This window comes from Papio anubis, chromosome 7 (genome assembly GCF_008728515.1).
Source record: "Papio anubis isolate 15944 chromosome 7, Panubis1.0, whole genome shotgun sequence".
Lineage (NCBI taxonomy): Eukaryota > Metazoa > Chordata > Mammalia > Primates > Cercopithecidae > Papio > Papio anubis.
This window is the reverse complement of record NC_044982.1, coordinates 158511182-158535138: the sequence shown is the minus strand read 5'-3', so window position 1 is coordinate 158535138 and position 23957 is coordinate 158511182. Positions and strand designations below refer to the sequence as shown.

Here is a 23957-nt window from a genome sequence, read left to right as displayed (position 1 = left end):
TATACTGTTAATCTGGAGGGTTAAACATGAGCCCACATGGCTAAAAAGAGTGACTGACTCTCAATTGTCTTATATTCTGAATATTTGTATTGCAGGTTCAGGTGACTTTTTCTTATCACTCAAAAAATGTGCACATGCCCTTAATTTTCATTCCAAAAATGTGATGAACAGTTCTTCCAAATATAGATGGGATAGGAATCTTTTGGCTGACAATTACTCAGAGATTCAGTCGAGAATTGAATCTGGGGTACTCTGCTGTGCTAGAAGTTGGCAGGCCTGTGTGGCCTCCATAAATAAAACTAATTAATCTGGCTGTTTTTTAAAATTCCCGTATTGCTTGTCTAAACATTGGGTGCTGGTAGCCTTTTTTTTTTTAAACATTCTTCCCTCACCACTCCCTACTATCCCCCTGCAGAAGGGCACACACCTCAATTTTGTAAGTTGGAAGGAAAGGAAAAGAGAGAACATTAATCTGGTAAGTGGCACCAGCAGAGCAGCCACTGCTCACTTTCAGGGTCACCGTGAGTGGACATCTCTGCAGCGCTGCCCTGGGGTAAAGCTCAGCTGAGGCCATGATGGGTGTCAGTCGGCCTTTTCAATGGCACCTCGCTAGGGGCTGGGTCAGAAGAAAATCCAAGATCTGTTCCCATCTCAGTTCACCTGCAGCCCCCATGGGTGAGGAGTGTTCCCAGAGAAGAGAGGTAGGGGTGGGACAGGGCGAGGATGTAGAGCAAGGAGAGGGAAGGAAGTGCAGGGGACAGTATGGCAGGCTCTGACAGTCCTCAGTTGAACTCAGACTCTGCTCATGGTGCTGTCTGGAAGACACTGCGTCCCCAGCTCACTCTTCAGCTGCCCTGGGCATGGACACATACTCCACAGGTGCACACTGGACTGCTGTGGGCTCCTCTAGGCTGACATAAAGAATTCCAAGTTGAGAGAGCTTGAATACCGCTAGCAAACTGTGTAGAACGAGCCGTCAGTGTTGTAATAGGGTGGGTTGGTCCTGGGTGTCTTTTTGCTTTTCTTCTCTGTTTTGTTCTGATGTCCCCTTACTGAGCTGGCTATATAGGCTGGAAAGTACTAGTCCTACCAAGATATTTGCATTTTTATCAGAGGACACATGATGATTGAAAAAACTGTTAGGATCCAATATATACGTACATACATACTTACGTATTTAGATAAACAAATAAGCAACAGTTCTAGCCAGGTAAAGAAGAAATTTGGGGAAGGCTGAAAAAGGTTTCCAGTATTTGTCAGCTTCTAATATGTATTTGTTTGCCTAGGACTTTACCTAGTGAGCCTACTGCTAAGACCATAGTCATGTTCTAAGTGCTCAGGGAAAGCTAACAATGCTTACGTTAGGACAATTCTCATCCTCAAGGCAATGAGAGCCTTTTGAGGCCCAAACAGCATCATCAATCCAAATTTGTAGCCAGATTCAAAAGGGCAGCCAGGAAGGGCTGGCCATCCTACAGTGATACCACACATGCCCCAGCACAGAACTCGCCATCTCTCCTAAGATGTAAAGCGTTCTTAAAGTGGGAGTCCTAGATTCCTCAGGCAACTTCTTCTTCCTCTTCCTCTTCCTTTCCTCCTCCTCCTCCTGCTCCTCCTGCTCCTCCTCCACCTCCTCCTCCTCCTGCTTTTGCTTCTTCTTCTTTCTTCTTTTCTTTGGCTCTCACTCCGTCCTCCAGGCTGGAGCGCAGTGGTGCGATCGTGGCTTTTACTGCAGCCTCTGCCTCCAAGGCTCAGGTGATCCTCCCACCTCAGCCTCCCAAGTGGCTGGAACTACAGGCGCACACTACCAAGCCCGGCTAAGTTTTGTAGTTTTTGTGGAGCTGGGGTTACATACCTAAGCTAAGGTGTTGCACACAAGGCTGATGTGTCACATACCTAGGCTGATGGCTTGGGATGTAGGGTAGTTTGCTGGATCCCCAGAGCTGCATGCCACCCCTCCTCCATCGGCGCCTTCCTAGGAATCTTGTCCTGTCTCCGTTTGTGCTTTCACCTGAAAGATTCTTCATCAAGGAACACCCAGGCCCCAGAATGAACAAGGTGATAACTTTAGCAATCAGGGCAAGCAGCTAATTAAATATTCTAGAAATGTAGTAACTTTGCTTGGTTCTTTTACCTAGAACAACTGAGATAGCTTCACTGTGGTCAAAACAATAGCCCCAGGCATTTCTAAATTTAAGAGAAGATCGAGGGTAACATCAGTTTGGCTCTTGGAAAATAGCAGGGTTAGATTAAGTTGGGACTGGCCAGCTTCATGCTCTCAAGTCATTTTCACACCATTTTCCACCTTCTCTCTTGAAGCCCTTGCCTCCCTTGAGCTTCACTTTCACACATTTCCCCCTCCCCTTTCTCATCTCTGTTCTTCTCTATTTAAAAACAGACCCATATACCAAACTCCTTGTTGTTGTAGATGCGGGACCTGCTCGGTTTGAAAGAGCTTAATCTCCATTGCCTTTGCTGTTCCACTATCCCCAGATCTGGTCCTTGACATAATTCAGAGCGGCTTAAACACTGAGGTTTTTTTTTGTTTGATTGTTTTGTTTTGTTTCTTTGTTTTGTTTTTGATATGGAGTCTCACTTTGTCACCCAGGGTGGAGTGCAATGGCACAATCTTGGCTTGCCACAAGCTCCTCCTCCTGGGTTCCAGCGATTCTCCTGCCTCAGCCTCTGGAGTAGCTGAGATTACAGGCCCGCACCACCATGCCTGGCTAATTCTTGTATTTTTAGTAGAGACAGGGTTTCGCCACTGTTGGCCAGGCTAGACTTGAACTGGCTGGTCTCGAACTCTTGACCTCAAGTGATCTGTCCGCCTTGTCCTCTCAAAGTGCTGGGATTACAAGTGTGAGCCACTGCACCTGGGCAAACACTGAGATTCTTATTCTTACTCTTTAAATTCTGACCACAACGTCTACTTTTTCAATTCTGCAACTCTCTTAGGACTTTTGGAAATGTTCTTTATCTTTATTGTGCTGTGTACGACTTTGACACTTTCTTCAGAAGAACGCGTCTCTCTCTCTGCTTCAATGAAGTACCTTCTCTTCTCTCACTGTCCCCTTCCTAGTTTCTCTTCCTCCTTCCATCACCCAGATTCCTGGCCTTTCAATAAGTTATCTTTCAGTCTCTTCTCTTCATTTTATACAGTATTTTATTTGATAGTAACACCAGCCTTTGTGGCTTCAACCCCCATCCTCGTGTATTAAAATATATTTTCCAATCTGCTACTTTAGCCTAGACCAGGATACTACTTAGATCTACAATTCTAATTTACTTCTGGAAAATTGAGGTGCATGGCTATTCTGTCAGGTTCTAGAAGTTCTCACATATAGAATCTTAACACATTTTCATTGAGTTCAGTAGTGGTGGGTAACTAAATAGCTTACTTTTTCTGCTGCTCTTTGTTCCTTCTCGTAGATCCAAGCTTCCATATGCTTATTAATAGTGTAAAGAATATTTTAAAGTATTTGGAATACTGCAGATCAGATGGAGATGAATTCTCTAATATTTTTCTGTGTGAAGATGTTTATTTCATCTTGATTTTTGAAGGTCATTTTTTGGGGTACAGAATTGTAGGCTAATATTTTTTTCTTTCAGTACTTGAAAAAAATCTCACACCACTTTTATTTATTTATATTGCTTTTTATAAGATATCAGCCATGATCTTAACTATTTTTATTATTTATGCAATGTACTTTTTGTTGACTCATCTTAAGACTTTTTTTTAATTAACTTTTCAGCAGTTTGATAATGATGTGCCCAGGCATGGTTTTCATAATGTTTATCATTCTTGGAGTTTGATGAAGTGCTCAGATCTGTGATTTGATGTATTTCATCACTTTTGGGAAATTCTTGACTGTAATCTTTACAGATATATTTTAAAATCTCAATATATTTTTGCGGGATGAATTACATATATATTCTCTTTGTAACACATTAGATGTTACTGGGTTCTGTGCTTTTTCAAGGCTGTATTAACTCTATAGGAAGGAATGGATATGGGGAGTGAATCACCATATCCAAGGTAGGCTCTCTTTCCCACACCATAGTCAATCTTTATCTCAGTACCTGGTTTTATTCCTTTCATAGTACTCATAACTATAAAAAACAATTGGCTTATTGATTAGCTTACTTGTTTAATCTCTGTTTTATTCACTGTGATTTAAATGCTTTGAAAGTGGGGACTTTATGTCTTGATTATGCTCTATCCTCAGACATTAGAACTCTGTGTAGCTCAGCAGTCTTCCACTAATTATTTGTCGAATGAATAGGGGTAAGCAGAAAGGCAAAAACAAGATTTACTTACCACTTACACTAGAAGGGAGGCTGTTAAAAGGTACGTATTAATAAAACTCTTCAAACAATTTGTGATACTGGAAGTGTTTGAATTGTAAAAATAGATTGGAAGGTGAAAAATTTGAAGATAAAAATAAAATATTTTGTAGTAGTTAGGCTTATTGGCTGTAATAGAATCATAGGACTTCACATCTGGATTTCTGACTGCTTTAAGACACTTCATATGAGTGGAATCTTAACATAGTTGTCCTTTTATGATTGGCTTATTTCACTTAACATGATGTCTTCAGAGTTCATCTACCTAGTAGAACATGACAGGATTTCTTTATTTTTTAAGGCTGAAAAATATTGTATGTATATGCCACATATTCTTTTTTCATTCACATGTTGATTGACATTTCTGTTCCTTGTATGTCTTGGCTATTGTGATGTGCAGGAGTTTTTAAGTTTAATGTAGTCCATTTGTCTATTTTTGCTTCTGTTTCCTGAGCTTTTACTGTCATATCCAAGAAATTATTACCAAAATCAACATAATTAATCTTTTCCACTGTTTTCTCATAGACATTTTATAGTTTTTGGTCTCATATTTAGGCTTTTGATCCATTTTGAGTTAAATTTTGTATGTGATACATAGTAAGAGTGCTAACCTCATTCTTCTCCATATGGAGATACAATTGTCCCTGAATCATTTATAGATGCTGTCCTTTTCTCCTTTTGTAGTCTTGGCATCATTGTTGAAATTCAGTTGGCTACTTTATGCAAGGATTGAAGTATGGGCTCTCTATTCTGTTCCATTGGTCTATATATCTGTGTTTATACCAGTATCACGCTGTTTGATTTTGTAGTAAGTTTTCAAACTAGGAAGTGTCAGACCTCCAACTTTCTTTTTTACCCCCAAGATTGTTTTAGTTATTTGGGGTCCCTTGAGACTCTATATAATTTTAGAATTGGCTTTTCTATTTCTGCCAAAAATGCTTTTGGTATTTATACTGGAATTATATTGAATCTGTAGATTGCTTTGAATAGGATTGACATCTTAACAATATTAGGCCTTCAGTCTGTGAAAGCAAGATGTCTTTGTATTATTGGTGTTTTCCTTACTTTCTACAAACAATGTTTTGTAGTTTTTCGTGTATAAGTCCTTTGCCTCTTTAGTTGAGTTTATTCCAAAGTATTTTATTGTTTTTAATGCTCTTGTAAATGGAATTGTTTCATTAACTTCTTTTTTGTTTGTTGTTAATGTATGTAAACAACAACTGTCTTTTGAGTGTTGATTTTATATTCAGCAACTTTGCTGAATTTATTAGTTTTAACATTTGCGTGTGCATGTGCAATTTTTACAGTCATCTACATCTAAGATCATGTTGTCTGTGACTAGAGAAAATATTACTTCTTTCCAAAGTTGGATGGTTTTATTTCTTTTTGAGCAGAATTTCTTCCAGTACTCTGTTGAATAGAAGCAGTGAATGCAAGCATTCATCTCTTGTTCCTAATCTTAGAAAAAAGCTTTTAGCCATCGAGGATGAGGTTAGCTGTGGGCTTTTTATGTACGGCCTTTATTATGTTGAGGTAGTTTTCCTCTATTCCTATGGTATTGAGTGCTTTTTATAATGAAAGGCTGTTGAATTTTGTCAGATACTTTTTCGGGATCAATTGAGAATGTGCATTTTTAAAAATTCATTCTGTTATTATAGAATAATATATTGATTGATTTTTTTTGTATGTTGAACCGTCCTTGCATTTCAGGAATAAATCCCACTTAGCCATGATGTATGACAGTTTTAAAGTGCTATTGAATTCTGTTTTCTAGTATTTTGTTGAAGGTTTGTCATCAAAATTGTCAAGGATATTGGCCTATAGTTTTCTTTTGACTTTGCCTGCCTTTGCTATCAGGGTAATGCTGTCCTTATAGAATGAGTTTGGAAGTATTCCTCCTCTTTATTTGTCTTGGCAGAGTTTAAGAAAGGATTAGTGTTTTTTCTTCTTTAAATGTTTGGTAGAATCCCTGGTGAAGCCACCTGGTCTTGAGCTTTTCAGTGACAGGAAGTTTTTGTTACTGATTCAGTCTCCTTACTAGTCAGAGATTGCTTAAGATTTTTTTTTTTATTCTCCTGAGACAGGGTCTCACTCTGTTACCTAGACTGGAGTGCAGTGGCATGATCATGGCTCACTGTAGTCTTGACCTCACTGGGCTCATGTGATCTTTCCACCTCAATCTTCTGAGTAGCTGGGACCACAGGTGTGCACTACCTCTCCTGGCTAATTTTTGTATTTTTTGTAGATAGAGAGTTTTGCCATGTTGTTCAGGCTGATCTTTAACTCTAGGCTCGAGCAATTCACCTGCCTTGGCTTCCCAAAGTGCTGGAATTACAGATGTGAGCCACTGTGCCTGGCCAAGATTTTTTATTGTTTCATGAATGAGTCTTGGTAGGTTATATGCTTCTAAGAGTATTTATTTCTTCTAGTTTATCAAGTTTGTTGGCATACAATTATTCATAATAGTCTCACAACTCTTATTTTTGTGACATTGGTTGTAACATTCTTCCATTTTTAAGTATAGTTATTTGAGTCTTCTCTCATTTTTTCTTAGTCTAGCTAAGGGTTTATATATTTCATTGATCTTTTTGAAGAATCAGCTCTTGGTTTTGTTGATTTTTTTCTATTTTCTATTTCCTATTTCATTTATCCCTGTACAATCTGTATTATTTGCTTTCTTCAGCTACATTTCTTTAATTATATTTTTTTCTAGTTTTTTGAGGGTGTAAACTTAGATTGTTGATTTGAAGTTTTTCCTCCTTTTTAAATGTAAGTCTTTACTGCTATAAATTTCTTCCTTTGTACTGCTGTTGTTGTAGGCCATAAGTTTTGATATGTTGTGTTTTCTTTATTTGTCTCCATGTATTTTCTAAGTTTCCTTGTGATTTCTCCTTTGACCCTTTGGTTGTTTAAGAGTAAATTATTCAATTTCCATATCTTTGTGAATTTTCCTGTTTTGCTTTCCTGTTGATTTGTTTCATTCTATTGTACTTTGAGTGATTAAATCTTAAATGTGTTAAAACTTGTTTTGTGGACTAACATGTCTTCTATCTTTGAGAATGTCTATTTGCGCTTGAGGAGAAGGTGTATTTTGCTTTTGTTGGGTGGAGTGTTCAGAATATGTCTGTCAGGTCCAGTTGGTTTGTAGTGTTGTTCAAGTCCTCTGTTTCTTTGCTTACCTTCTGTCTGGTTCTTTATATAGCTGAAAGTGAAATATTGAAGTCTCCTACTATTATTGTGCTGCTGTCTAGTTGTCTCTTCAGCTCTGCCAATGTTTACCTTATAAATTTGGGAACTCTAATGTTAGGTGTATATATATTTATGGTTGCTATGTCTTTCTTGTGAATGGACCCTTTTATTACTGGATAACAATCTTCTTTCTGTCTTGTGACATAAAATCTTTTGACTTAAAATCTCTTTTGTCTAATACAAATGTAGTCACGCTTACTTTCTTTAGATTCCCATTTGTGAATCCTTTCACTTTTAACCTGTGTATGTCCTTAGATCTAAAGTGAGTCTCTTGTAGACAGCATGTTCTTTGATCTTTTTAAAATCCATTTAGTCAATCTATATATTTTAATTAGGGTTGTAATCCATTTACTTAGAAAGTAATTACTGATAGGGAAGGACTTACTGTTGCCATTTTGTTAATTTTTTTTTTCCTGGATGTGTTATAGCTTTCTGCCCCTCCTTTCCTCTCTTGCTGCTCACTTTCTTTTGTGTTTGATTTTCTTCTTCTTTTTTTCTTTCTTTCTTTTTTATTTTTGAGATGGAGTCTTGCTTTGTTGCCCAGGCTGGAGTGCGGTGGTGCAGTCTCGGCTCACTGCAAGCTCTGCCTCCCGGGTTCATGCCATTCTCCTGCCTCAGCCTCCGGAGTAGCTGGGACTACAGGCATCCACCACCATGCCTGGCTTATTTTGTTTTTGTATTTTTAGTACAGACAGGGTTTCACCATGTTAGCCAGGATGGTCTCGATCTCCTGACTTCGTGATCCGCCTGCCTCGGCCTCCCAAAGTGTTGGGATTACAGGTGTGAGCTGCCATGCCTGGCCGTGTTTGATTTTTTTGAGTGACGTGTTTTGATTCCCTTTTGATTTTCCTTTGTGTATATTCTATAGATATTTTCTTCCTGGTTACCATTACAATTACATGAAATATAACAATCTCTTTTAAACTGATAATTTCAGTTGCATGTAAAAATTATACTTCTGCTGTTGATTTCTTGTTTCATCCCATTGTGGTCAAATACAATACTTTGAATAATTTAAATCTTCTTAATGTGTTAAAACTTGTCTTAACAAGTCTTAAATCTTGACTTGTCTTTAAGACTTGTCTTCCCACACTTTATGTTGTTGATGACTTCAGTTACCTCTTTGTATACTGTATATGTATTAACATAGTTTTCTGATTACTTTTTACACTTTGGTTTTTTAAATTCTATACCTGATTTAAAAGTAATTTCTATCTATTTATATGGTTTAAGGTTGCTGTTTATCATTCTTCCACTTCAATTTGAAGGACTACTTTCAGTATTTCTTACATGGCAGCTCTAGTCATGATGAACTCTCTTGGCTTTCCTTTCCTTTTCTTTTTTCTTTCTTTCTTTCTTTTTTTTATTTTTTATTTTTTGAGACAAAGTCTCACTCTGTCACCTAGGCTGGAGTGCAGTGGCTCTATCACTTCAGCTTTACTTTGTCTGAGAATGTCTTACATTCTTTTTCATTTTTGAAAGAGAGTTTTTACCATATATAGTATTCTTGGTTGATTTTTTTTTCCTTTCAGCATTTTGAATATATTATCCAACTTCATTCTGTCCTGTAAGGTTGCTGCTGAGAAATGAGGTTATAATCTAATACAAGCTCCCTTGTACAAGATGAGTCACTTTTCTCTTTTTGCTTTCAAGATTCTCACTGTCTGTGACTTTTGACGGTTGGATTATGATGTGTCTCTTTGTAGATCTCTTTATTTTTATTCTACTTATGGTTATTTTAGCTTCTTGATTATGTATGTCCATTTCTTTCCTCAGATTTGGGAAGTTTTCAGCCATTATTTCTTCAAATAGTCTCTTTCCCCATTTGTTCCTTTTAAATTCCCATAATGCATATGTCGTTCTGCTTGACACTCTACCATAAGTCCGTTAGGCTTTCTCTGCTTTGCTTCACTCTTTTTTTGTTTTTGCTTCTTTGTCTTGATAATTTAAAAAGTCCTGTTCTTGAATTTACTGGTTCTTTCTTCTATCTGATCAAGTCTGCTATCGAGTACTTCTTGTGAATTTTTAAATTCACTTAATTCATTCCTCACTTCTGGTAATTATGTTTGGTTCTTCTTAGTTTCTGTCTCTTTTCTGATATTATCATTTTGTTTTTTTAAAAAAATTTCATTAGTTTTTTCCATCTGCGCCTTCTTTTATGTCCTTGAGCATCCTTACGACAGTTATTTGAATTATCTATATGCTAATTCATATATTCCCATGCCTTTAGGGTTAGTTTCAGGATATTTAATTTGTGACCTTGGGCCCAGTCTTTGTGGTCAGGTTTCATGCAGGAAGGACTTTCACCAATCAGCATGGCCAGAGATCCTGGAGACGTCTAAAGCCTTTTCTGGGGATGCATACTCTTCAGACTTGCGCACTTAAATGTATTAGGTTGGTGCAAAAGTAAGTTCCAACAACCGCAATTACTTTTGCACCAAGTCAATGATGGAAGGGTGTGTTGCTTTCTACTCAGGGGCTCCCTCTGATGTCTGTCTGTGGTACTGCAGTTTCTTTGGTGGTGTAGCAAACTGAGGTACTGGCACTCCCCCTACTGTCTTTCTATGGAACTGCAGACTCCGGTGGTAAAACAAGCCATGTCCACTGCCTGTTCTGGGTCCACCAACCTGCCACCCTGTTCCTGTAAGCATTTAAATTCGGAGAACACAGAAACCAGTCCCTTGGGCAGCCCCATGAAAAGTCAGAATGTTGAAAATATTCTACTCTTTTCCTTCTTTCCTCAGAGAGAAGTTGGGAATGTTCTCCTGCACACCCCCCGTGGTACTTGCGGGGAGGCAGTCTGGCAGGTGTGGGCCAGGAATTTTCCTACGGGGACTTCTGAGTGGTTGGCGTTGCACCGGCCGGGGGTGCTGCAGAGACCTCTGAATTGTATTCGAGATTTCTCACAGAGGCAGCTGGTCTGTATCGTGTGGTTAAGTCAGCGGCTTCACGTGGAAAGTAGGGTCTGGGGTTTCCTACTCTGCCGTCTTGCTGATGTCACTTTGTTCATGTCACTCAGGTACAGTGAGGTTTGTCAGGCACTGAGGATTTTCATACCATCCTCAGTTAAAGGCATAGTGCAGTTAGCCCTTCACATCTGCTCTGAACTGACAGCTCTGCTGGTCAGCGCAGTTCTGCATTCCCTGCCAGACGGTGGAAGCGAGAAGCTGCTATTACGAAGGGAGTTGTTAAAAACTTACCTTTCCTGTTATAATGAACAGAATTCGTGGCTGGAAAAAGATCTTACTTCACATATTCAGTTGATAGATGGAGAAAATGAGCCCCATCAAATTTAAGTGACTTTCTCAAGGCCATATGGCTACTTTAGAGTCAAATTTATAACATTACTAGACTTGGCATTTGCCTTCCTCAATTCTCTCGCATTCTTACCCTCAAACCCTTTCAGGAGGTGGAAATTTAGATCTGAGCCTTTGAGCACCTGCCCATCAGAGCTCTGAAGGATTTGTGGTTCTGAACTTAACAGCAGTGGTTTTATTCTTTTGAGAACAGGAATTCTCAAGATCTGTTAGTAGTATATTTTACATGGATGCGCAAAAATGTAGAATGTCACTGTTCGCCTCCTTCCATGTTACTTATCGTATCTGACCCACAGCAAAATGACAATAACCTTATCTTGATCTTTGTCACCTCTTGCTGGCCTCCTTGAGATCACATATTTAAAGGGTGTTTGGGAAAGGAGTGAGGGCTTTGGAGTTGACGTCTATAGTTCTGGGATTAATGGAAATAGGATTAGCTGTAAACCCTATATTTAAGGGTCTGAACCAAGTAAATTGGCCAAATAGGACCTTAACTGGGCTGGAATGGGACCTGCGATAGTGACTTTACCATCTCGGGGCTCCAATACTAAGTTATGGAAAACATTTTTGCAAGGACTCAGAGTGTTGGCAAAACTGCAATGTTGACCAAATTTGCTTATCCCATGTGCTTTTTACCCAAATTCTTCCACTTACTCCCCATAACAGTATTCTCCAAGTTAGAAGAAAAGCATTTGAAAACAAATCTTCACTGAGATGCTGTCGATAGGTTTAATATAATCCTCAGAGACAGAGAATTTGTGTTTAAAAAATTCTTGAAAGATTATTTGTCATGATAATCATGATAATGATGATGATGATGATAAAAAACAGTACTAATCCCATTGAAGTATTTGTTCTCTAGGTCTGTCTCTCTCTAGGTTCTCTAGGTCTGTCTCTCTCTCTCTCTTTTTTTTTTATTTTGAGACGGAGTCTCGCTGTGTCGCCCAGGCTGGAGGGCAGTGGTGCGATCTCGGCTCACTGCAAACTCCGCCTCCTGGGTTCACGCCATTCTCCTGCCTCAGCCTCCCGAGTAGCTGGGACTACAGGCGCCACCACTGTGCCTGGCTAATTTTTTTTGTATTTTTAGTAGAGACGGGGTTTCACCGTGTTAGCCGGAATGGTCTCGATCTCCTCACCTTGTGATCCTCCTGCCTCAGCCTCCCAAAGTGCTGGGGTTACAGGCGTGAGCCACCGCGCCCGGCCTAGAGTCTCTTTAAGCCTCACTACCAAAACAGAAAACTGCAGGAGGTTGAGGGTGGAGCCCTGGATTCTCTGCTTTGGTGAAGCTGCAGATTCCCAGTTTAGTCACTCCTCACTCATAGTTTAACTTCCTGTCTGTAAAATGGGAACAAGAATGCTACTGCATACTGATTAAATCAAAGTGCTGATCACAGAGACATGTGATAAATCTTATCGTCCTTCATCTGTGGACGTTAGCAGAGGGAGAGAAGGCAGAACTGAAAGGGAGGTTGGTGATGCGTGTAGAGGAGCCTCTACCTAATGCATCATTGTGCTCAGTGGGACTCTTAGTTTAGGAAAAGGAAAGGGACGGATGAGCCCGGTTCCCCACCCTTGTCCCCAAAGGTGGGAAGGATGGAAGGGAGGTTCCCAGCTATTGGGAGAGCCTTTTATACCGTGGGGGCATGAGAGTTAATGCTATTTATTCATCTTCTGAAAATTCATGGGCTGATATTTAAATACTTAAGTCATATTTACTCTTTTCATGAAAAAGTAGAAACTTAAGTGCCTAGGGTGACTTTTAAACATAAACATTATTTGAAAAGAAGCAAATGCAGTATTTTGGCATTCTATTCCACATTTAATTCCAGGGGCCTCAACAACCATAGCTAAAAATTTGCTGAGTGCCCGCTGCTTACTGCGTAACAGCCCGGCCCTGTACCCTCATCTTGAATTAGGTTCTGCCATCAGCCTGTCTTCCGCCTTGGGGAACTAAGGCACAGAGACATGAAGAAGCTTTTCGAGATGATAGAACCGGTGAGCAGCTGAGCCCCTCTGCAGCCAGGCTGCGCCCTCCCAGGGTATGTCACCTCATTTGACACATCTGCTCAAAGTTCATTAGTGTCTCCGCGCCTCATCCCCACTGCTGGTCTGGGACAGCTCTTTAGGGATTCCCTTGCATGGACAGCTGTAAACACCCAGACTTCTTCCCCCTCCACCTTTTTGTCCCTGTCAACACCTGTTGGTCCTGTAGCTTGTCTGTTGGAATCTCTGTTTCTGGTTTTTTTTTTTTTTTTTTGAGACGGAGTCTCGCTCTGTCGCCCAGGCTGGAGTGCGGTGGCACCATCTCGGCTCACTGCAAGCTCCACCTCCCAGGTTCCCGCCATTCTCCTGCCTCAGCCTCCCGAGTAGCTGGGACTACAGGCGCCGCCACCACGCCCGGCTAATTTTTCTGTATTTTTAGTGGAGACAGGGTTTCACCGTGTTAGCCAGGATGGTCTCCATCTTCCTGACCACGTGATCCACCCACCTCGGCCTCCCAAAGTGCTGGGATGACAGGCGTGAGCCACCGCGCCCGGCCTGTGGTTTTCTGTCTCTCGCTTGTTTATGATTGAATATTCATGGTTTCATTTGCTCTCGCAACGTCACTCTCTACTTTTTCCTCTCCGTGGAGGTAATGTAATTTTTGTTGTAACAGATGATTATTTTCAGGAACATCTTTGACTCCGATGATCTTTTATTAGCCATTTGCCCGCTCGACTACTTGGGTCCAGCTTGTAATCGCCATCATGTTCTAGGGGATATTTAAAAATTATTCTCTTTCAAAAGTAAGACAGCACTAGATAATCAGTAAGGTGACTGTTGTTTATAATGATCTATTGTATATTTCAAAATAACTGAAAAAGAATAATTCAGATGTTCCTAGCACAAAGAAAGGACAAATGTTTAAGGCAATGGATATTCCAATTACGCTGATGTGATCTTTATAGACTATGTAAATGTATTAAATTAACACGTGTATCCCAAAATATGTTCGTCTGTTGTGTATCAATAAAAAAAGAACATTAAAAGAGAAAAGAACGTATTTTTTCGTGTTGCAGTTGGCAAGCTCCTGAGCATTTAACATGTAAAGTTAAGTAATTATAACTTTACAACTGCAGTTTTTACACACCATAGTTACACAACATCCGGGGGTCACCTACTGTGCCAGATGCTGTGGGAAGGGTGAGGGCGAATCACACAGACCTGCCTTCCAACGGCCAGCTTTCCTTGTGGAGGGCGCTAAAAGGTGCCCATGACCTAAAAATAGGGAGTAATCATATAATGTAGGGATTCAGAGAAAGGAAATACATCTTTTCTTCTCCACTCCTGTATGTTAACTTAATTTCCCTAAAAGACCCCAGACACTTACTCGAAGTTTATGTGAGTGGCTGAGCCCAGTGGCTTATGCCTGTAATCACGGCACTTTGGGAGGCCCAAGTGGGAAGGCTGTTTGAATCTGGAAGTTCAAGACCAGCCTAGGCAACATAGCGAGACCCTGTTTCTTTTTTTTTTTTTTTTTGAGACGAGTCTTGCTCTGTCGCCCAGGCTGGAGTGCAATGGCCGGATCTCAGCTCACTGCAAGCTCCGCCTCCCGGGTTCTCGCCATTCTCCTGCCTCAGCCTCCTGAGTAGCTGGGACCACAGGCACCGCCACCACGCCCGGCTAATTTTTTGTATTTTTTTAGTAGAGACGGGGTTTCACTGTGTTAGCCAGGATGGTCTCGATCTCCTGACCTCGTGATCCGCCCGTCTCGGCCTCCCAAAGTGCTAGGATTACAGGCTTGAGCCACGGTACCTGGCCGCGAGACCCTGTTTCTATAAAAACATTAAAAAATTAGCCTGATATGTTGGTGTGTGCCTGTAGTCCTAGTTACTTAGGAGGCTGAGATGGGAGGATTGCCTGAGCCCAGGAGGTCCAGGCTGCAGCGAGCCATGATTGCATCACTGCACTCCAGTGTGAGCAACAGAGCAAGCCCTTCCTCGAAATAAATGAGTAATAAATAAAATAAGTTAAAAATCTGCATGAGAACTATCTTTTGTAAGAGGTATTAATCAAAAGACTCAGCTCAGAAAGAACTAAGTGACTGTGACTACGGGTCCTTGTGGCCCTGGACGCCTGCCACCTCCCTGCTCTGGGGTTCCGTGTAAATCCATAGGCTCTTTCCTTCTGAGATGCCCTCCTGCCATGCCACCTTCCCCTGGTAGATGACTGCAGAACCATGCCCTGTGAACCCTGCTGAGCCAAGCACAACTCCTCTGCCTTTTTTTCTACCCTTTTCTTTTCCTCTCCTTAATTTTTCTAAAGTAAATCATGCTGTCATAAGTCTGGTTTTAGAGAGAACCTTCTTGCGATTTTGAGAAGCCAGCTCAATACAACTTGCCATTTCACGTTGGAAAAGTTAGGAGAACATCTAGAATCAGACCAGCCAGGCTTCCTCTCTTCTTGTTTGAACCACGCCAGGAATTAACCCCATTTTAAAAGGACACAACTTACTTATTAACCCACCTGACTTATTAAATGACATCTGTGCCCACCTCAGGGGGCCCAGGGCCAAAGAAGGAACCATCAAAGTTAGCAAAATAAGACTTTACTACCATATGAAGACCATCAGGAGAGGGGCTGAGGTGAGTTTAGCAGAAATCTTGTACTATATTAAATGTGATTTTTAGATGTTAAGTCCCAAAGGATTTGATGTTGGGAACTTTCTTCAAATAAAATACAATGTATTCCCTTTTGACCATGACAAGATTCCTTTAACTTCCACAATAAGCAACGCAAAGCATCTGCTCACCCCTAGTTTTTGGCACGTGCCTCTAGGTCCGTCCACAGACCCCCGACCCTGCATTCCTTCCCCAGCAAGGCTGCTGCCAGGTCCCCCTTCCCACTGGGGCTGTCCCCTCAGCTCGTCATGATGGTTCAGAGAGTCCTCCACAAGCTCTCCTCTCTGGCTTCTTCCAGGGTGCAGACGACCGTGGAGAGTGGAGAAAAACAACCAAGCCTAGGTCTGCTTTGGTTTTGTAACAGAGGCAAAGAGAAAAGGCAGCCCATGTACTCCCCTTAGGACCACCTCAGTCCATCAGTGGAGCAAAAGTGGCTGATGCTTGTCGAGGCCTAGCCAGGGTATCTTTGCAAGGTTCACGTTTGCCGCACAACTTATGAGTTTATGATTCTTCTCAGACATACTAATTCTCAATTCTTAGGAAATGATAGCAACCAGATAAGGAAGGTAGAATTCAAAGGAAGAATCCATTTTAACCCAAATGTATGGGACTCAGTTCCATCATCCCTATTTTATTCTTTAAAAAAATAGAACCTGCTTTCTTTCACTCAGAAAATTGCTCCCCACCACCCCATTTCTGGCTTTCCTACCTTCGTATCCCCATCCTTCTCTTGGTTACTTAGGGTTTATTATATTGTAGTAAAATACACATGACACAAAATGTACCATCTTAACCATTGTTAAATATACAGTTGAGTGGCAGTAGGTCCGTTCGCATCGCTGTGTAGCCACCACCGCCGTCCATCTCCAGAACTCTTTTCATCTTGCAGACCTGAAACTCTGTACCCATTAAACAGCTCCCATTTCCCCTTCTCTAGTCACTGGAAACCAACATTGTACTTTCTGTCTCTTTGAATTTGACTACTGTAGGAGGCTTATGTAAGTGGAATCATGGTATTTGCTCTTTTGTGACTATCTTATTTCACTTAGCATAATGTCCTCAAGGTTTATCTGTGTTGTGGCACGTATCACAATATCCTTCCTCTTTAAGGCAAAATAATATTCCATTGTCTATGTATATGACATTTTTTAAATCCGTTCATTTGTTGATAAGCACTTGAGTTGTTTCTACCTTTTGGCTATTGTGAGTAATATTATTAGCATAGCTGTTCCATCTGTTTGAACCCCTCCTTTTAATTCCTTTGGGTGTATACCCAGACGTGGAACTACTGGATCATACGGTAATTCTATTTTTAGCTTTTTGAGGAATCACTCTACTATTTTCCACAGTGGGTGTATCATTTTTCTTCCCATAAACAGTGCACAAGGATTATAATGTCTTCATATCCTGGCTGGCACTTGTTATTTTCTGTTATTGTTGTTTGTTTGTTCGTTTGTTTTTGTTTGTAATAGTAGCCATCCGAATGGGTGTCAGGTGTTATTTTGTGGTTTTGATTTTTCATTTCCCTAATAACTGATGACGTTTTCATGTGCTTATTATCCGTTTCTATATTTTCTTGGGCGAAATGTCTGTTTCAGTTTTTTGGCCGTTTAAATCAGGTTCGTTTGTTGTTGTTGTTGAGTTGTAGGAGTTATTTATGTATTCTGGATATTAACCACTTAGCAGAGATACCATTTGCAAATATTTTCTCCCACTCAGTGGGTTGCCTTTTTACTCTGTTGTGCCCTCTATGCACAGAAGTTTTAAATTTTGTTACAGTCAAGTTCATTTGTTTTTCTTTTGTTGCCTGATCTTCTCGTGTTATATCCCAGAGACTGTTGTTAAATCCAATGTCAAGCTTTCCCTCATGCTTTCTTCTGATAGTTTTGTAGTTTTAGGCCTTACAGTTAGGTCTCAAATCCATTTTGAGTTAATTTTTGTATATGGCGTACGGTAAGGGTCCAACTTCATTCTTTTGCCTGTGGATATCCAGTTTTCCCAGCACTGTTGGTTGAAAAGACTGTCCATTCCCCCGTTGAACGGTCTTGGCAACTTTGTGGAAGATCATTTGTCAGGGCTTAGTCTTGAGTCTTTGAATTATAAACCTTGAGCTGCCTGAGGCCAGTCTCCTTCCTGGCTTCTACTGTCAGAGCCACTATTCTAGTGCTTCATTTACGTTAGCATGACGCTGCTTAAAAGAGCATCTACGGGCACGGTGGCCCACATCTGTATTCCCAGCACTTTGGGAGGCCGAGGTGGGCAGATCACTTGAGGTCGGGAGTTCGAGACCAACTTGGCTAACATGGTGAAACCTTATCTCTACTAAAAATACGAAATTAGCTGGGTGTGGTGGCAGGCGCCTGTAATCCCAGCTACTTGGAAGACTAAGTCGGGAGAATCGCTTGAACCTGGGAGGCGGGGTTGCGGTGAGCTGAGATTGCGCCATTGCACTCCACCATGGGAGACAAAGCAAGACCCTGTCTCAAAGAAAGAAGCTTCTACTAAAAGCTCTTCATTTTCCTTGGCATTTTGTGAGTGTGTGTGTGTGTGTACACTTATTGCAAACTCTTATCTCTTACACCCTTCATTGCACTGTTGCACTTACTACGTTTGCTGCTTTTCACTGCAAGCAGTTAAGGCTTTATGTTTGTTGGTTCTTTTAATCTAATGATATAAAAAGCTCTGGAAGCCCAAAGTCTAATAACTTGTATGAAACAACCAGAAAACTCTCTTGCTGAAAGTAGGTCTGTAACCAACTGACTTAACACCCTTTGGTATAGCACAATCAAAGGTTCTGCAGTGTTTGGAGATGGAACACTTGTTGAATCCAATAATTTGAAGAAAGATGCTACGTAATTTCCATAGCAGTTAGCAAAGCTTAGTCTAAACTGAAGAATACTCCTTTTATGAAACTTAAGCACTATATATTTAGTGCGTGGAATTGTGTTGGGGCGTTTTCCAAAATGCCAACCGCTCTTGCAGCTCACATGACTTGGCTGTACTGACAGATGTTGTAGGAGTTGGTTCAAATTCATTATCATTGCTTTCATTACGTGAAGGTCTGGGGATCGCTGCCCAGGGCACAGACCAGTGGATGTGCAATTTTACGAGAGACTGAGAGCTCAGAGCTGCTATTCATTGTTTCAGAAGTAGAGTGTGGAATTCCATTTGTGAATGTTGAGTCCTTCAGCACAATTGAAGGAAACGCATTGACATAATTGCATAGACGACACTCTTGTTTCTATAGAAACGGTCTGTATCATGGGGAGAGGTTCAGGAGTCTTGTTCATATTCCTCCTGGGCAGAAATTTTCTGGAATTGGCTCTGCCCCATCCTTTGTCAGTCACTGAGTGCAGAGTGAAGGGAATGTCCTCCTTTCAGAGGACACCAGCCTCCGACTTAGAGGTCCGTGGACTCAGCTGTCTCATGATCAGGCTTGCTCAGTTCTTTTGCTGCCATGAAAACAGAAACTGGTTTCCCTTAAAGCCAAATGAGCTAGGGCAGCCTCTGACAAAAGGCATTAGAGAGATCAACCTGTGATTATATAAATGTTATGCCTTCATAGTTGAAACAGTAATTGTTTGACTTACTAACATTCCGTTGTGTTTTGAGTTGGATTTAAACTCTGTGATGTCTGTGCGTATATGTATCTTTAAGTCATATTGATAACAATAAATAATATTTCTCATTTTTTATTGGTGTATAGACTCACCAGAATGTTGCCTTGAGTTGCTTTGCTTTGGAAGGATAGCTAGACAGCTACGTGGTGGACACATAACCCAACAACGTTTCTGACATTGCTCCTGTCTTGTGTCGAGCTTTATAGCAAAACTTTGACATTAAATTACTCATGCAGTAGCTCACCGTGTATCTCCTATCTTTGCCATAAAAATCAGCTCAAGTAATGTTACGGTATATCTTTATAGTCTTCTATGACTGGCAACTTGCAGTGTATAAATATTCTATTTTCCTGGAACTGAAAAGATACAAGTAAGAATCTCTCGTCCTTGGAGACTTTTGAAAAGAAAGGCAGGCAGGGCTTGAATTATAATTACAAGAGAAGTCCCAAAGAAAGCCCTGCCCATGTGTGTTTCCAACATGTCCTTGTGTTGCTACGTATGAGACTTTGGGACTTGAATATGCTCCCCTGTCTTTCTCCGGCACGAAGTATTAACATCCATGTATTTTTCTCCACAGTAAAACCGACCGTAATTGACGTTGACATTTATGTTAACAGCATTGGCCCCGTGTCATCAATAAACATGGTAAGAAGCTCCTTTATTTTCTGATCTAACGGCTGTTGCACCTCTTCCTGTTACATTCTCATTGTGGATTTCTGTTTGAGATTTATCATGCAGGTTTAAAATTCACACTGACTTCTTAAATCTGTAGCACTTATTGGAATATTGAAAGTGGTAAAAAAAAAAAATGAAGAAATAGAGCTTGTGACAGTAGTACATTTCCACTTTTAGTTTCTTCTTTCATGATCCAAGAGACCTGTCTTGTATAGTGTTTCTTAGGAAAGGATTCTAGATCACTCAGATTTTACTTTCGTCTTCAGTTTGGACTTTGAGAGTAAATAAACTGCCTCTGCTTTTCAGTATGGGATCAAATATGTGCTTTCCCCGAGTAGGCTATTCCCACAGGCTTATAAGCAACTTAAGCTCAAGAACTATTGGATGTGAAAGAAGTCCTTCCCTGTGCGAAAGTGCCTGGCCATGAAGCAAGTGTGGGGATATTGGAATACGTTGGGGTGAGAGCCTTCCCTGGTGGGCTGAAGGCCACAGTCCACCTGCCAGCAAAGGGTTACTAGGAGTCCCTAGGATCCCCGAGCAGGCCTGGCAATTGCAGCCCGAAGCGTTATCAGGAACTGCCGCCTGCAGAGGTCCTGCCTGTGCTCCCTGGTGCACATTTGCTCCTGATCCGGGGAGACATATGAGGCCGAGGGAGGGGAATTGCCAAAATGCTGACTTAAATGTCTTCTTTTCATTGCAGTGTTCTGTGGATGGAAATAACCCCTCCAAAATTAGTAGCAAAATCATTTCTTTTCATTGCCAGATTTTAAAAGTGTTCTTTTCTCTGGTGATATAAGGGTTCCATGCAGGGGTAAAGTTATATTTATGGGTGATTCACTTAAAAAATCTCCATATCATCCCTAAACTGGAGCAAAGAAGTGGAATGGATAAAGGAGAATTATTTCACACAACCTATGTGCTGCAGATGGCTGTATATTAAAATCAAGTTGTGGATGTAATATTTCCTTTTCCTGATACACCATTATTCAGTTGACTGCATAGAGTAACCCTATCTAATGTATGTTTCTTGTGCTGGAGTTTTATTTTCTTGCATTTGTTCCACAGCCGTGTATTCAACACCTTTATGTCTAACATGTGTCTATGTTTAACACTCGAAGAAGAAGTGCCTTCCTGGATATATGGTTACAGAATTATTTCAGGAATAGTCAATTGCATTTGCACATAGAGGGATTTTCATGCAGGTCTTTAGCTTTAGAATTTACTTTGTGCCTTGTGTTAGGCTTTGTTATTGGAATCGACGGGAATTTTCGTGTGGAAATCACGGGCTGCGGAGAAGGAGCATAGTGAATGACAGGTTCCTTCAGGGTGATAGGGCTGCAGGAGTGGAAGGGACGTCTCCAGGGAGGTCCTCTTCATCTGAAACTTGATGGATAGGCGAGAGTTTGCCATGTGGGATAGAGTGTGAAGGTCCTTGGTGACGCAGGAGGACAGACTGCATCACACAGCTGGGGAAGAGGGAGTGGTGTGTGGAGAGATGCCTGGAGGGGCACACAGAGGGAGCCGTGACCGAGGCCCTGAAGCTGCAGTTGATAGTCGGACCTCAGCCTTCTCTCCGTCCAAAACAGATCCCTGCATTTGGAAACCCTGAAAACCTTTTCCCATCAGAGATCTGAGCAGGTCATATTTCATGAGATTGGTTCAAATCCAGCCCGGGTGCGTTGGCTCACGCCTGTAATCCCAGCACTTTGGGAGGCTGAGACAGGTGGATCATGAGGTCAGGAGTTCGAGACCAGCCTGGTCAACATGGTGAAACCCCGTCTCTACTAAAAATACAAAAAATTAGCTGGGCGTGGTGGTGGGCACCTGTAGTCTCAGCTACTCAGGAGGCTGAGGCAGAAGAATCACTTGAACCCAGGAGGCGGAGGTTGCAGTGAGCCAAGATTGAGCCACTGCACTCCAGCCTGGGTGACAGAGCTAGATTCCATCTTTAAAAAAAAAAAATCAATAAGATCACTAGTCAGACACCTCTCTCCCTTAAAAACAAAAACTACACGATGACACAGAGCTCATATTAGGGACTTGAAATCATGAACTCTGATCCTTCCCTGTGGGGCGAGAAACGACCTTAGAATGGCCGGGAGCATCGTAAGCCCTGGGCCCCAGAGAAGAGCACGTGTGCACCAGCGTCCTGCTCATCTGGAGGCTGACACAGCAGGTTTCACAGGCTGAGCTGTGGCAGGATGTGGAGTAGAAAGCTTTCTTCTATTAACTGTCTCATTTGTAAAACTTGCCCTGAATATTTTGAAACATCGTATAGTCCAGTTGGTTTTCTTTCTAGCATGGCTCTCTACCCTACTGGAGAGGTGGGGAGCCAGTGTGGCTGCCTGCTCCTGTGTGAGTCGGAAGCAGCTGACGCTTGCAGCCTTGGGGAAGCCGAATGCTAACGAGTGCTTTCCTCTGCAAACAGCGCCGAGGCTGTAGTCAGTGCTCAGCAGGGATGGCACTGTCTGGACCATTCTGGAGTCTGACTTCCTGAGGAAGACACAGCGTACTACTAGCCTACCTTGGCTCAGCAAAGCATAGAGGGCAGGCAAGGATTTGTTTAAAATGCACACACACAGGCACACATACACGTATGCGTGCACACATGCAGCACACGCACACACACAGGCACACACACGCTGGCACATTCACAGGTTTAATTCCCATGTTCTCCTTGCGTGAGTTGCTCTGTGTCTCTCTCTGTTCCTTCACACACATTTGCCATGCGACCCATGTGAAGGCCCCGTGCTGGGTGAAGGTGAGACACGATGAACCAAGGCCTGCTTTGGTGGGGCGAGTCTGTGGATGGGCTGAGTGCCAGAGTGGAGGTAGGTTCCCTTCTAAGCAGCCTGGATGGAGCTGGCAGGCTCTAGCTGGCCTGGGGGAAGTTTCAAAGCCCTCAGGAGGCAGGGGCCTCGGGGACCACTTCTGGAAGAACCTTTGCACTGGGAATGCTTTGCTGGGAGACCGGAATGATAAGGGCGTCTCACATTGCCGAGCGCATCGCATAGACCGGCTGTGTCTGTGAAACCAAACAACATAATTTTCAAAGAAGTAAAGGACTTAAAAATGAAACGCAGATCTTAGAAAAAACAATAAAAATGCAAAAGTAGAGAACTGACTGTGTAGGTGGGTATTGGGGATTGAGTTAGCCGTAAAAAGGAATATAAGAAAGACTAAAACAATCGAAGAACACAAGATGGGAAGAAGCACACTCCAGAGATGCAGACAGGGTTTAAAGATGTAAATTTGTGTTGGGGGTTTGACCACAAAGGCAAAGCCTGGTAAAATTATGGCTTCTTGTCCACATAGTCGTTTAACAATCAATGAAACAGGGAGCAATGACTATTTCATCTTCTCCTTCCTCCTCTTCCTCCTCCTTCTCTCACACTTTCTGCTTTTTATTGATATTGTGAACACTGAAGATTCTGCCTCAGACATTCCTTCTGCTGAGTGGAAATGAAGTTGCATCTCAATCTATTGTTTGATAGATTATCTTTGTCTTGTTTATACTGGAGCTGTGTATGCTTTTTCTAGTTATGGAAATTAGAAGCGGGACCGGGGAATACTCCTTTACATGAAGCTTTCATAGCCCTCTGCCTTTGTCGCTGCCGCACACCTTGATGTGCGGCATTCGTCATAGAAAGTGTGCGTGGTTTGTTTCCACACGGGAAGGCTGCGTGCAAGGGAGCTTGTGAGTTTGTTTTTGAGAATATCCACTTCAAGCAGCCTTTTAGGAAAGCGAAGAAGAAAACCAGCATTCTGACACTTACTCTGTGCTGTTGACCCCAAATCCTTTAATCTTGACAGGACCATAGTGGAGAAGGTATTGACCTTTCTGCTTGTTTGTGTCCAGTAAGCGGAAGCTTGTGGCGGAGATCTTAGGGCAAGGTTCTGAGTGTGACCTGCTTGGCAGCAAAGCCCTGGCTTCGTTTCCTAGTCGACGTGGACACACAGTAGCTGGACGTACCTGTAGGGTCCCAGACTTAGCATGGAACTCAAGACACAAAGGGCTCAGTGTGATCCAGTGTTAGGATTGCTTTTCTGTGTTTCTTTTAAAAGAATTAAATTAATAAATTTTATTTTTT

The 23957-nt window shown here is 41.7% G+C and overlaps 1 protein-coding gene across 2 annotated transcripts in view; it reads left to right on the top strand.

Annotated features, from left to right (window-relative positions):
• GABRG3 (gamma-aminobutyric acid type A receptor gamma3 subunit) overlaps positions 1–23957 on the top strand; it is a 556557-nt gene that overhangs the window by 35419 nt on the left and 497181 nt on the right. For both annotated transcript variants that reach the window (XM_021940357.1, XM_021940358.2), the window contains exon 3: positions 19769–19836. In XM_021940357.1, coding sequence (XP_021796049.1) covers positions 19769–19836 — 68 coding nt within the window. The remainder of the gene's footprint in view (positions 1–19768; positions 19837–23957) is intronic.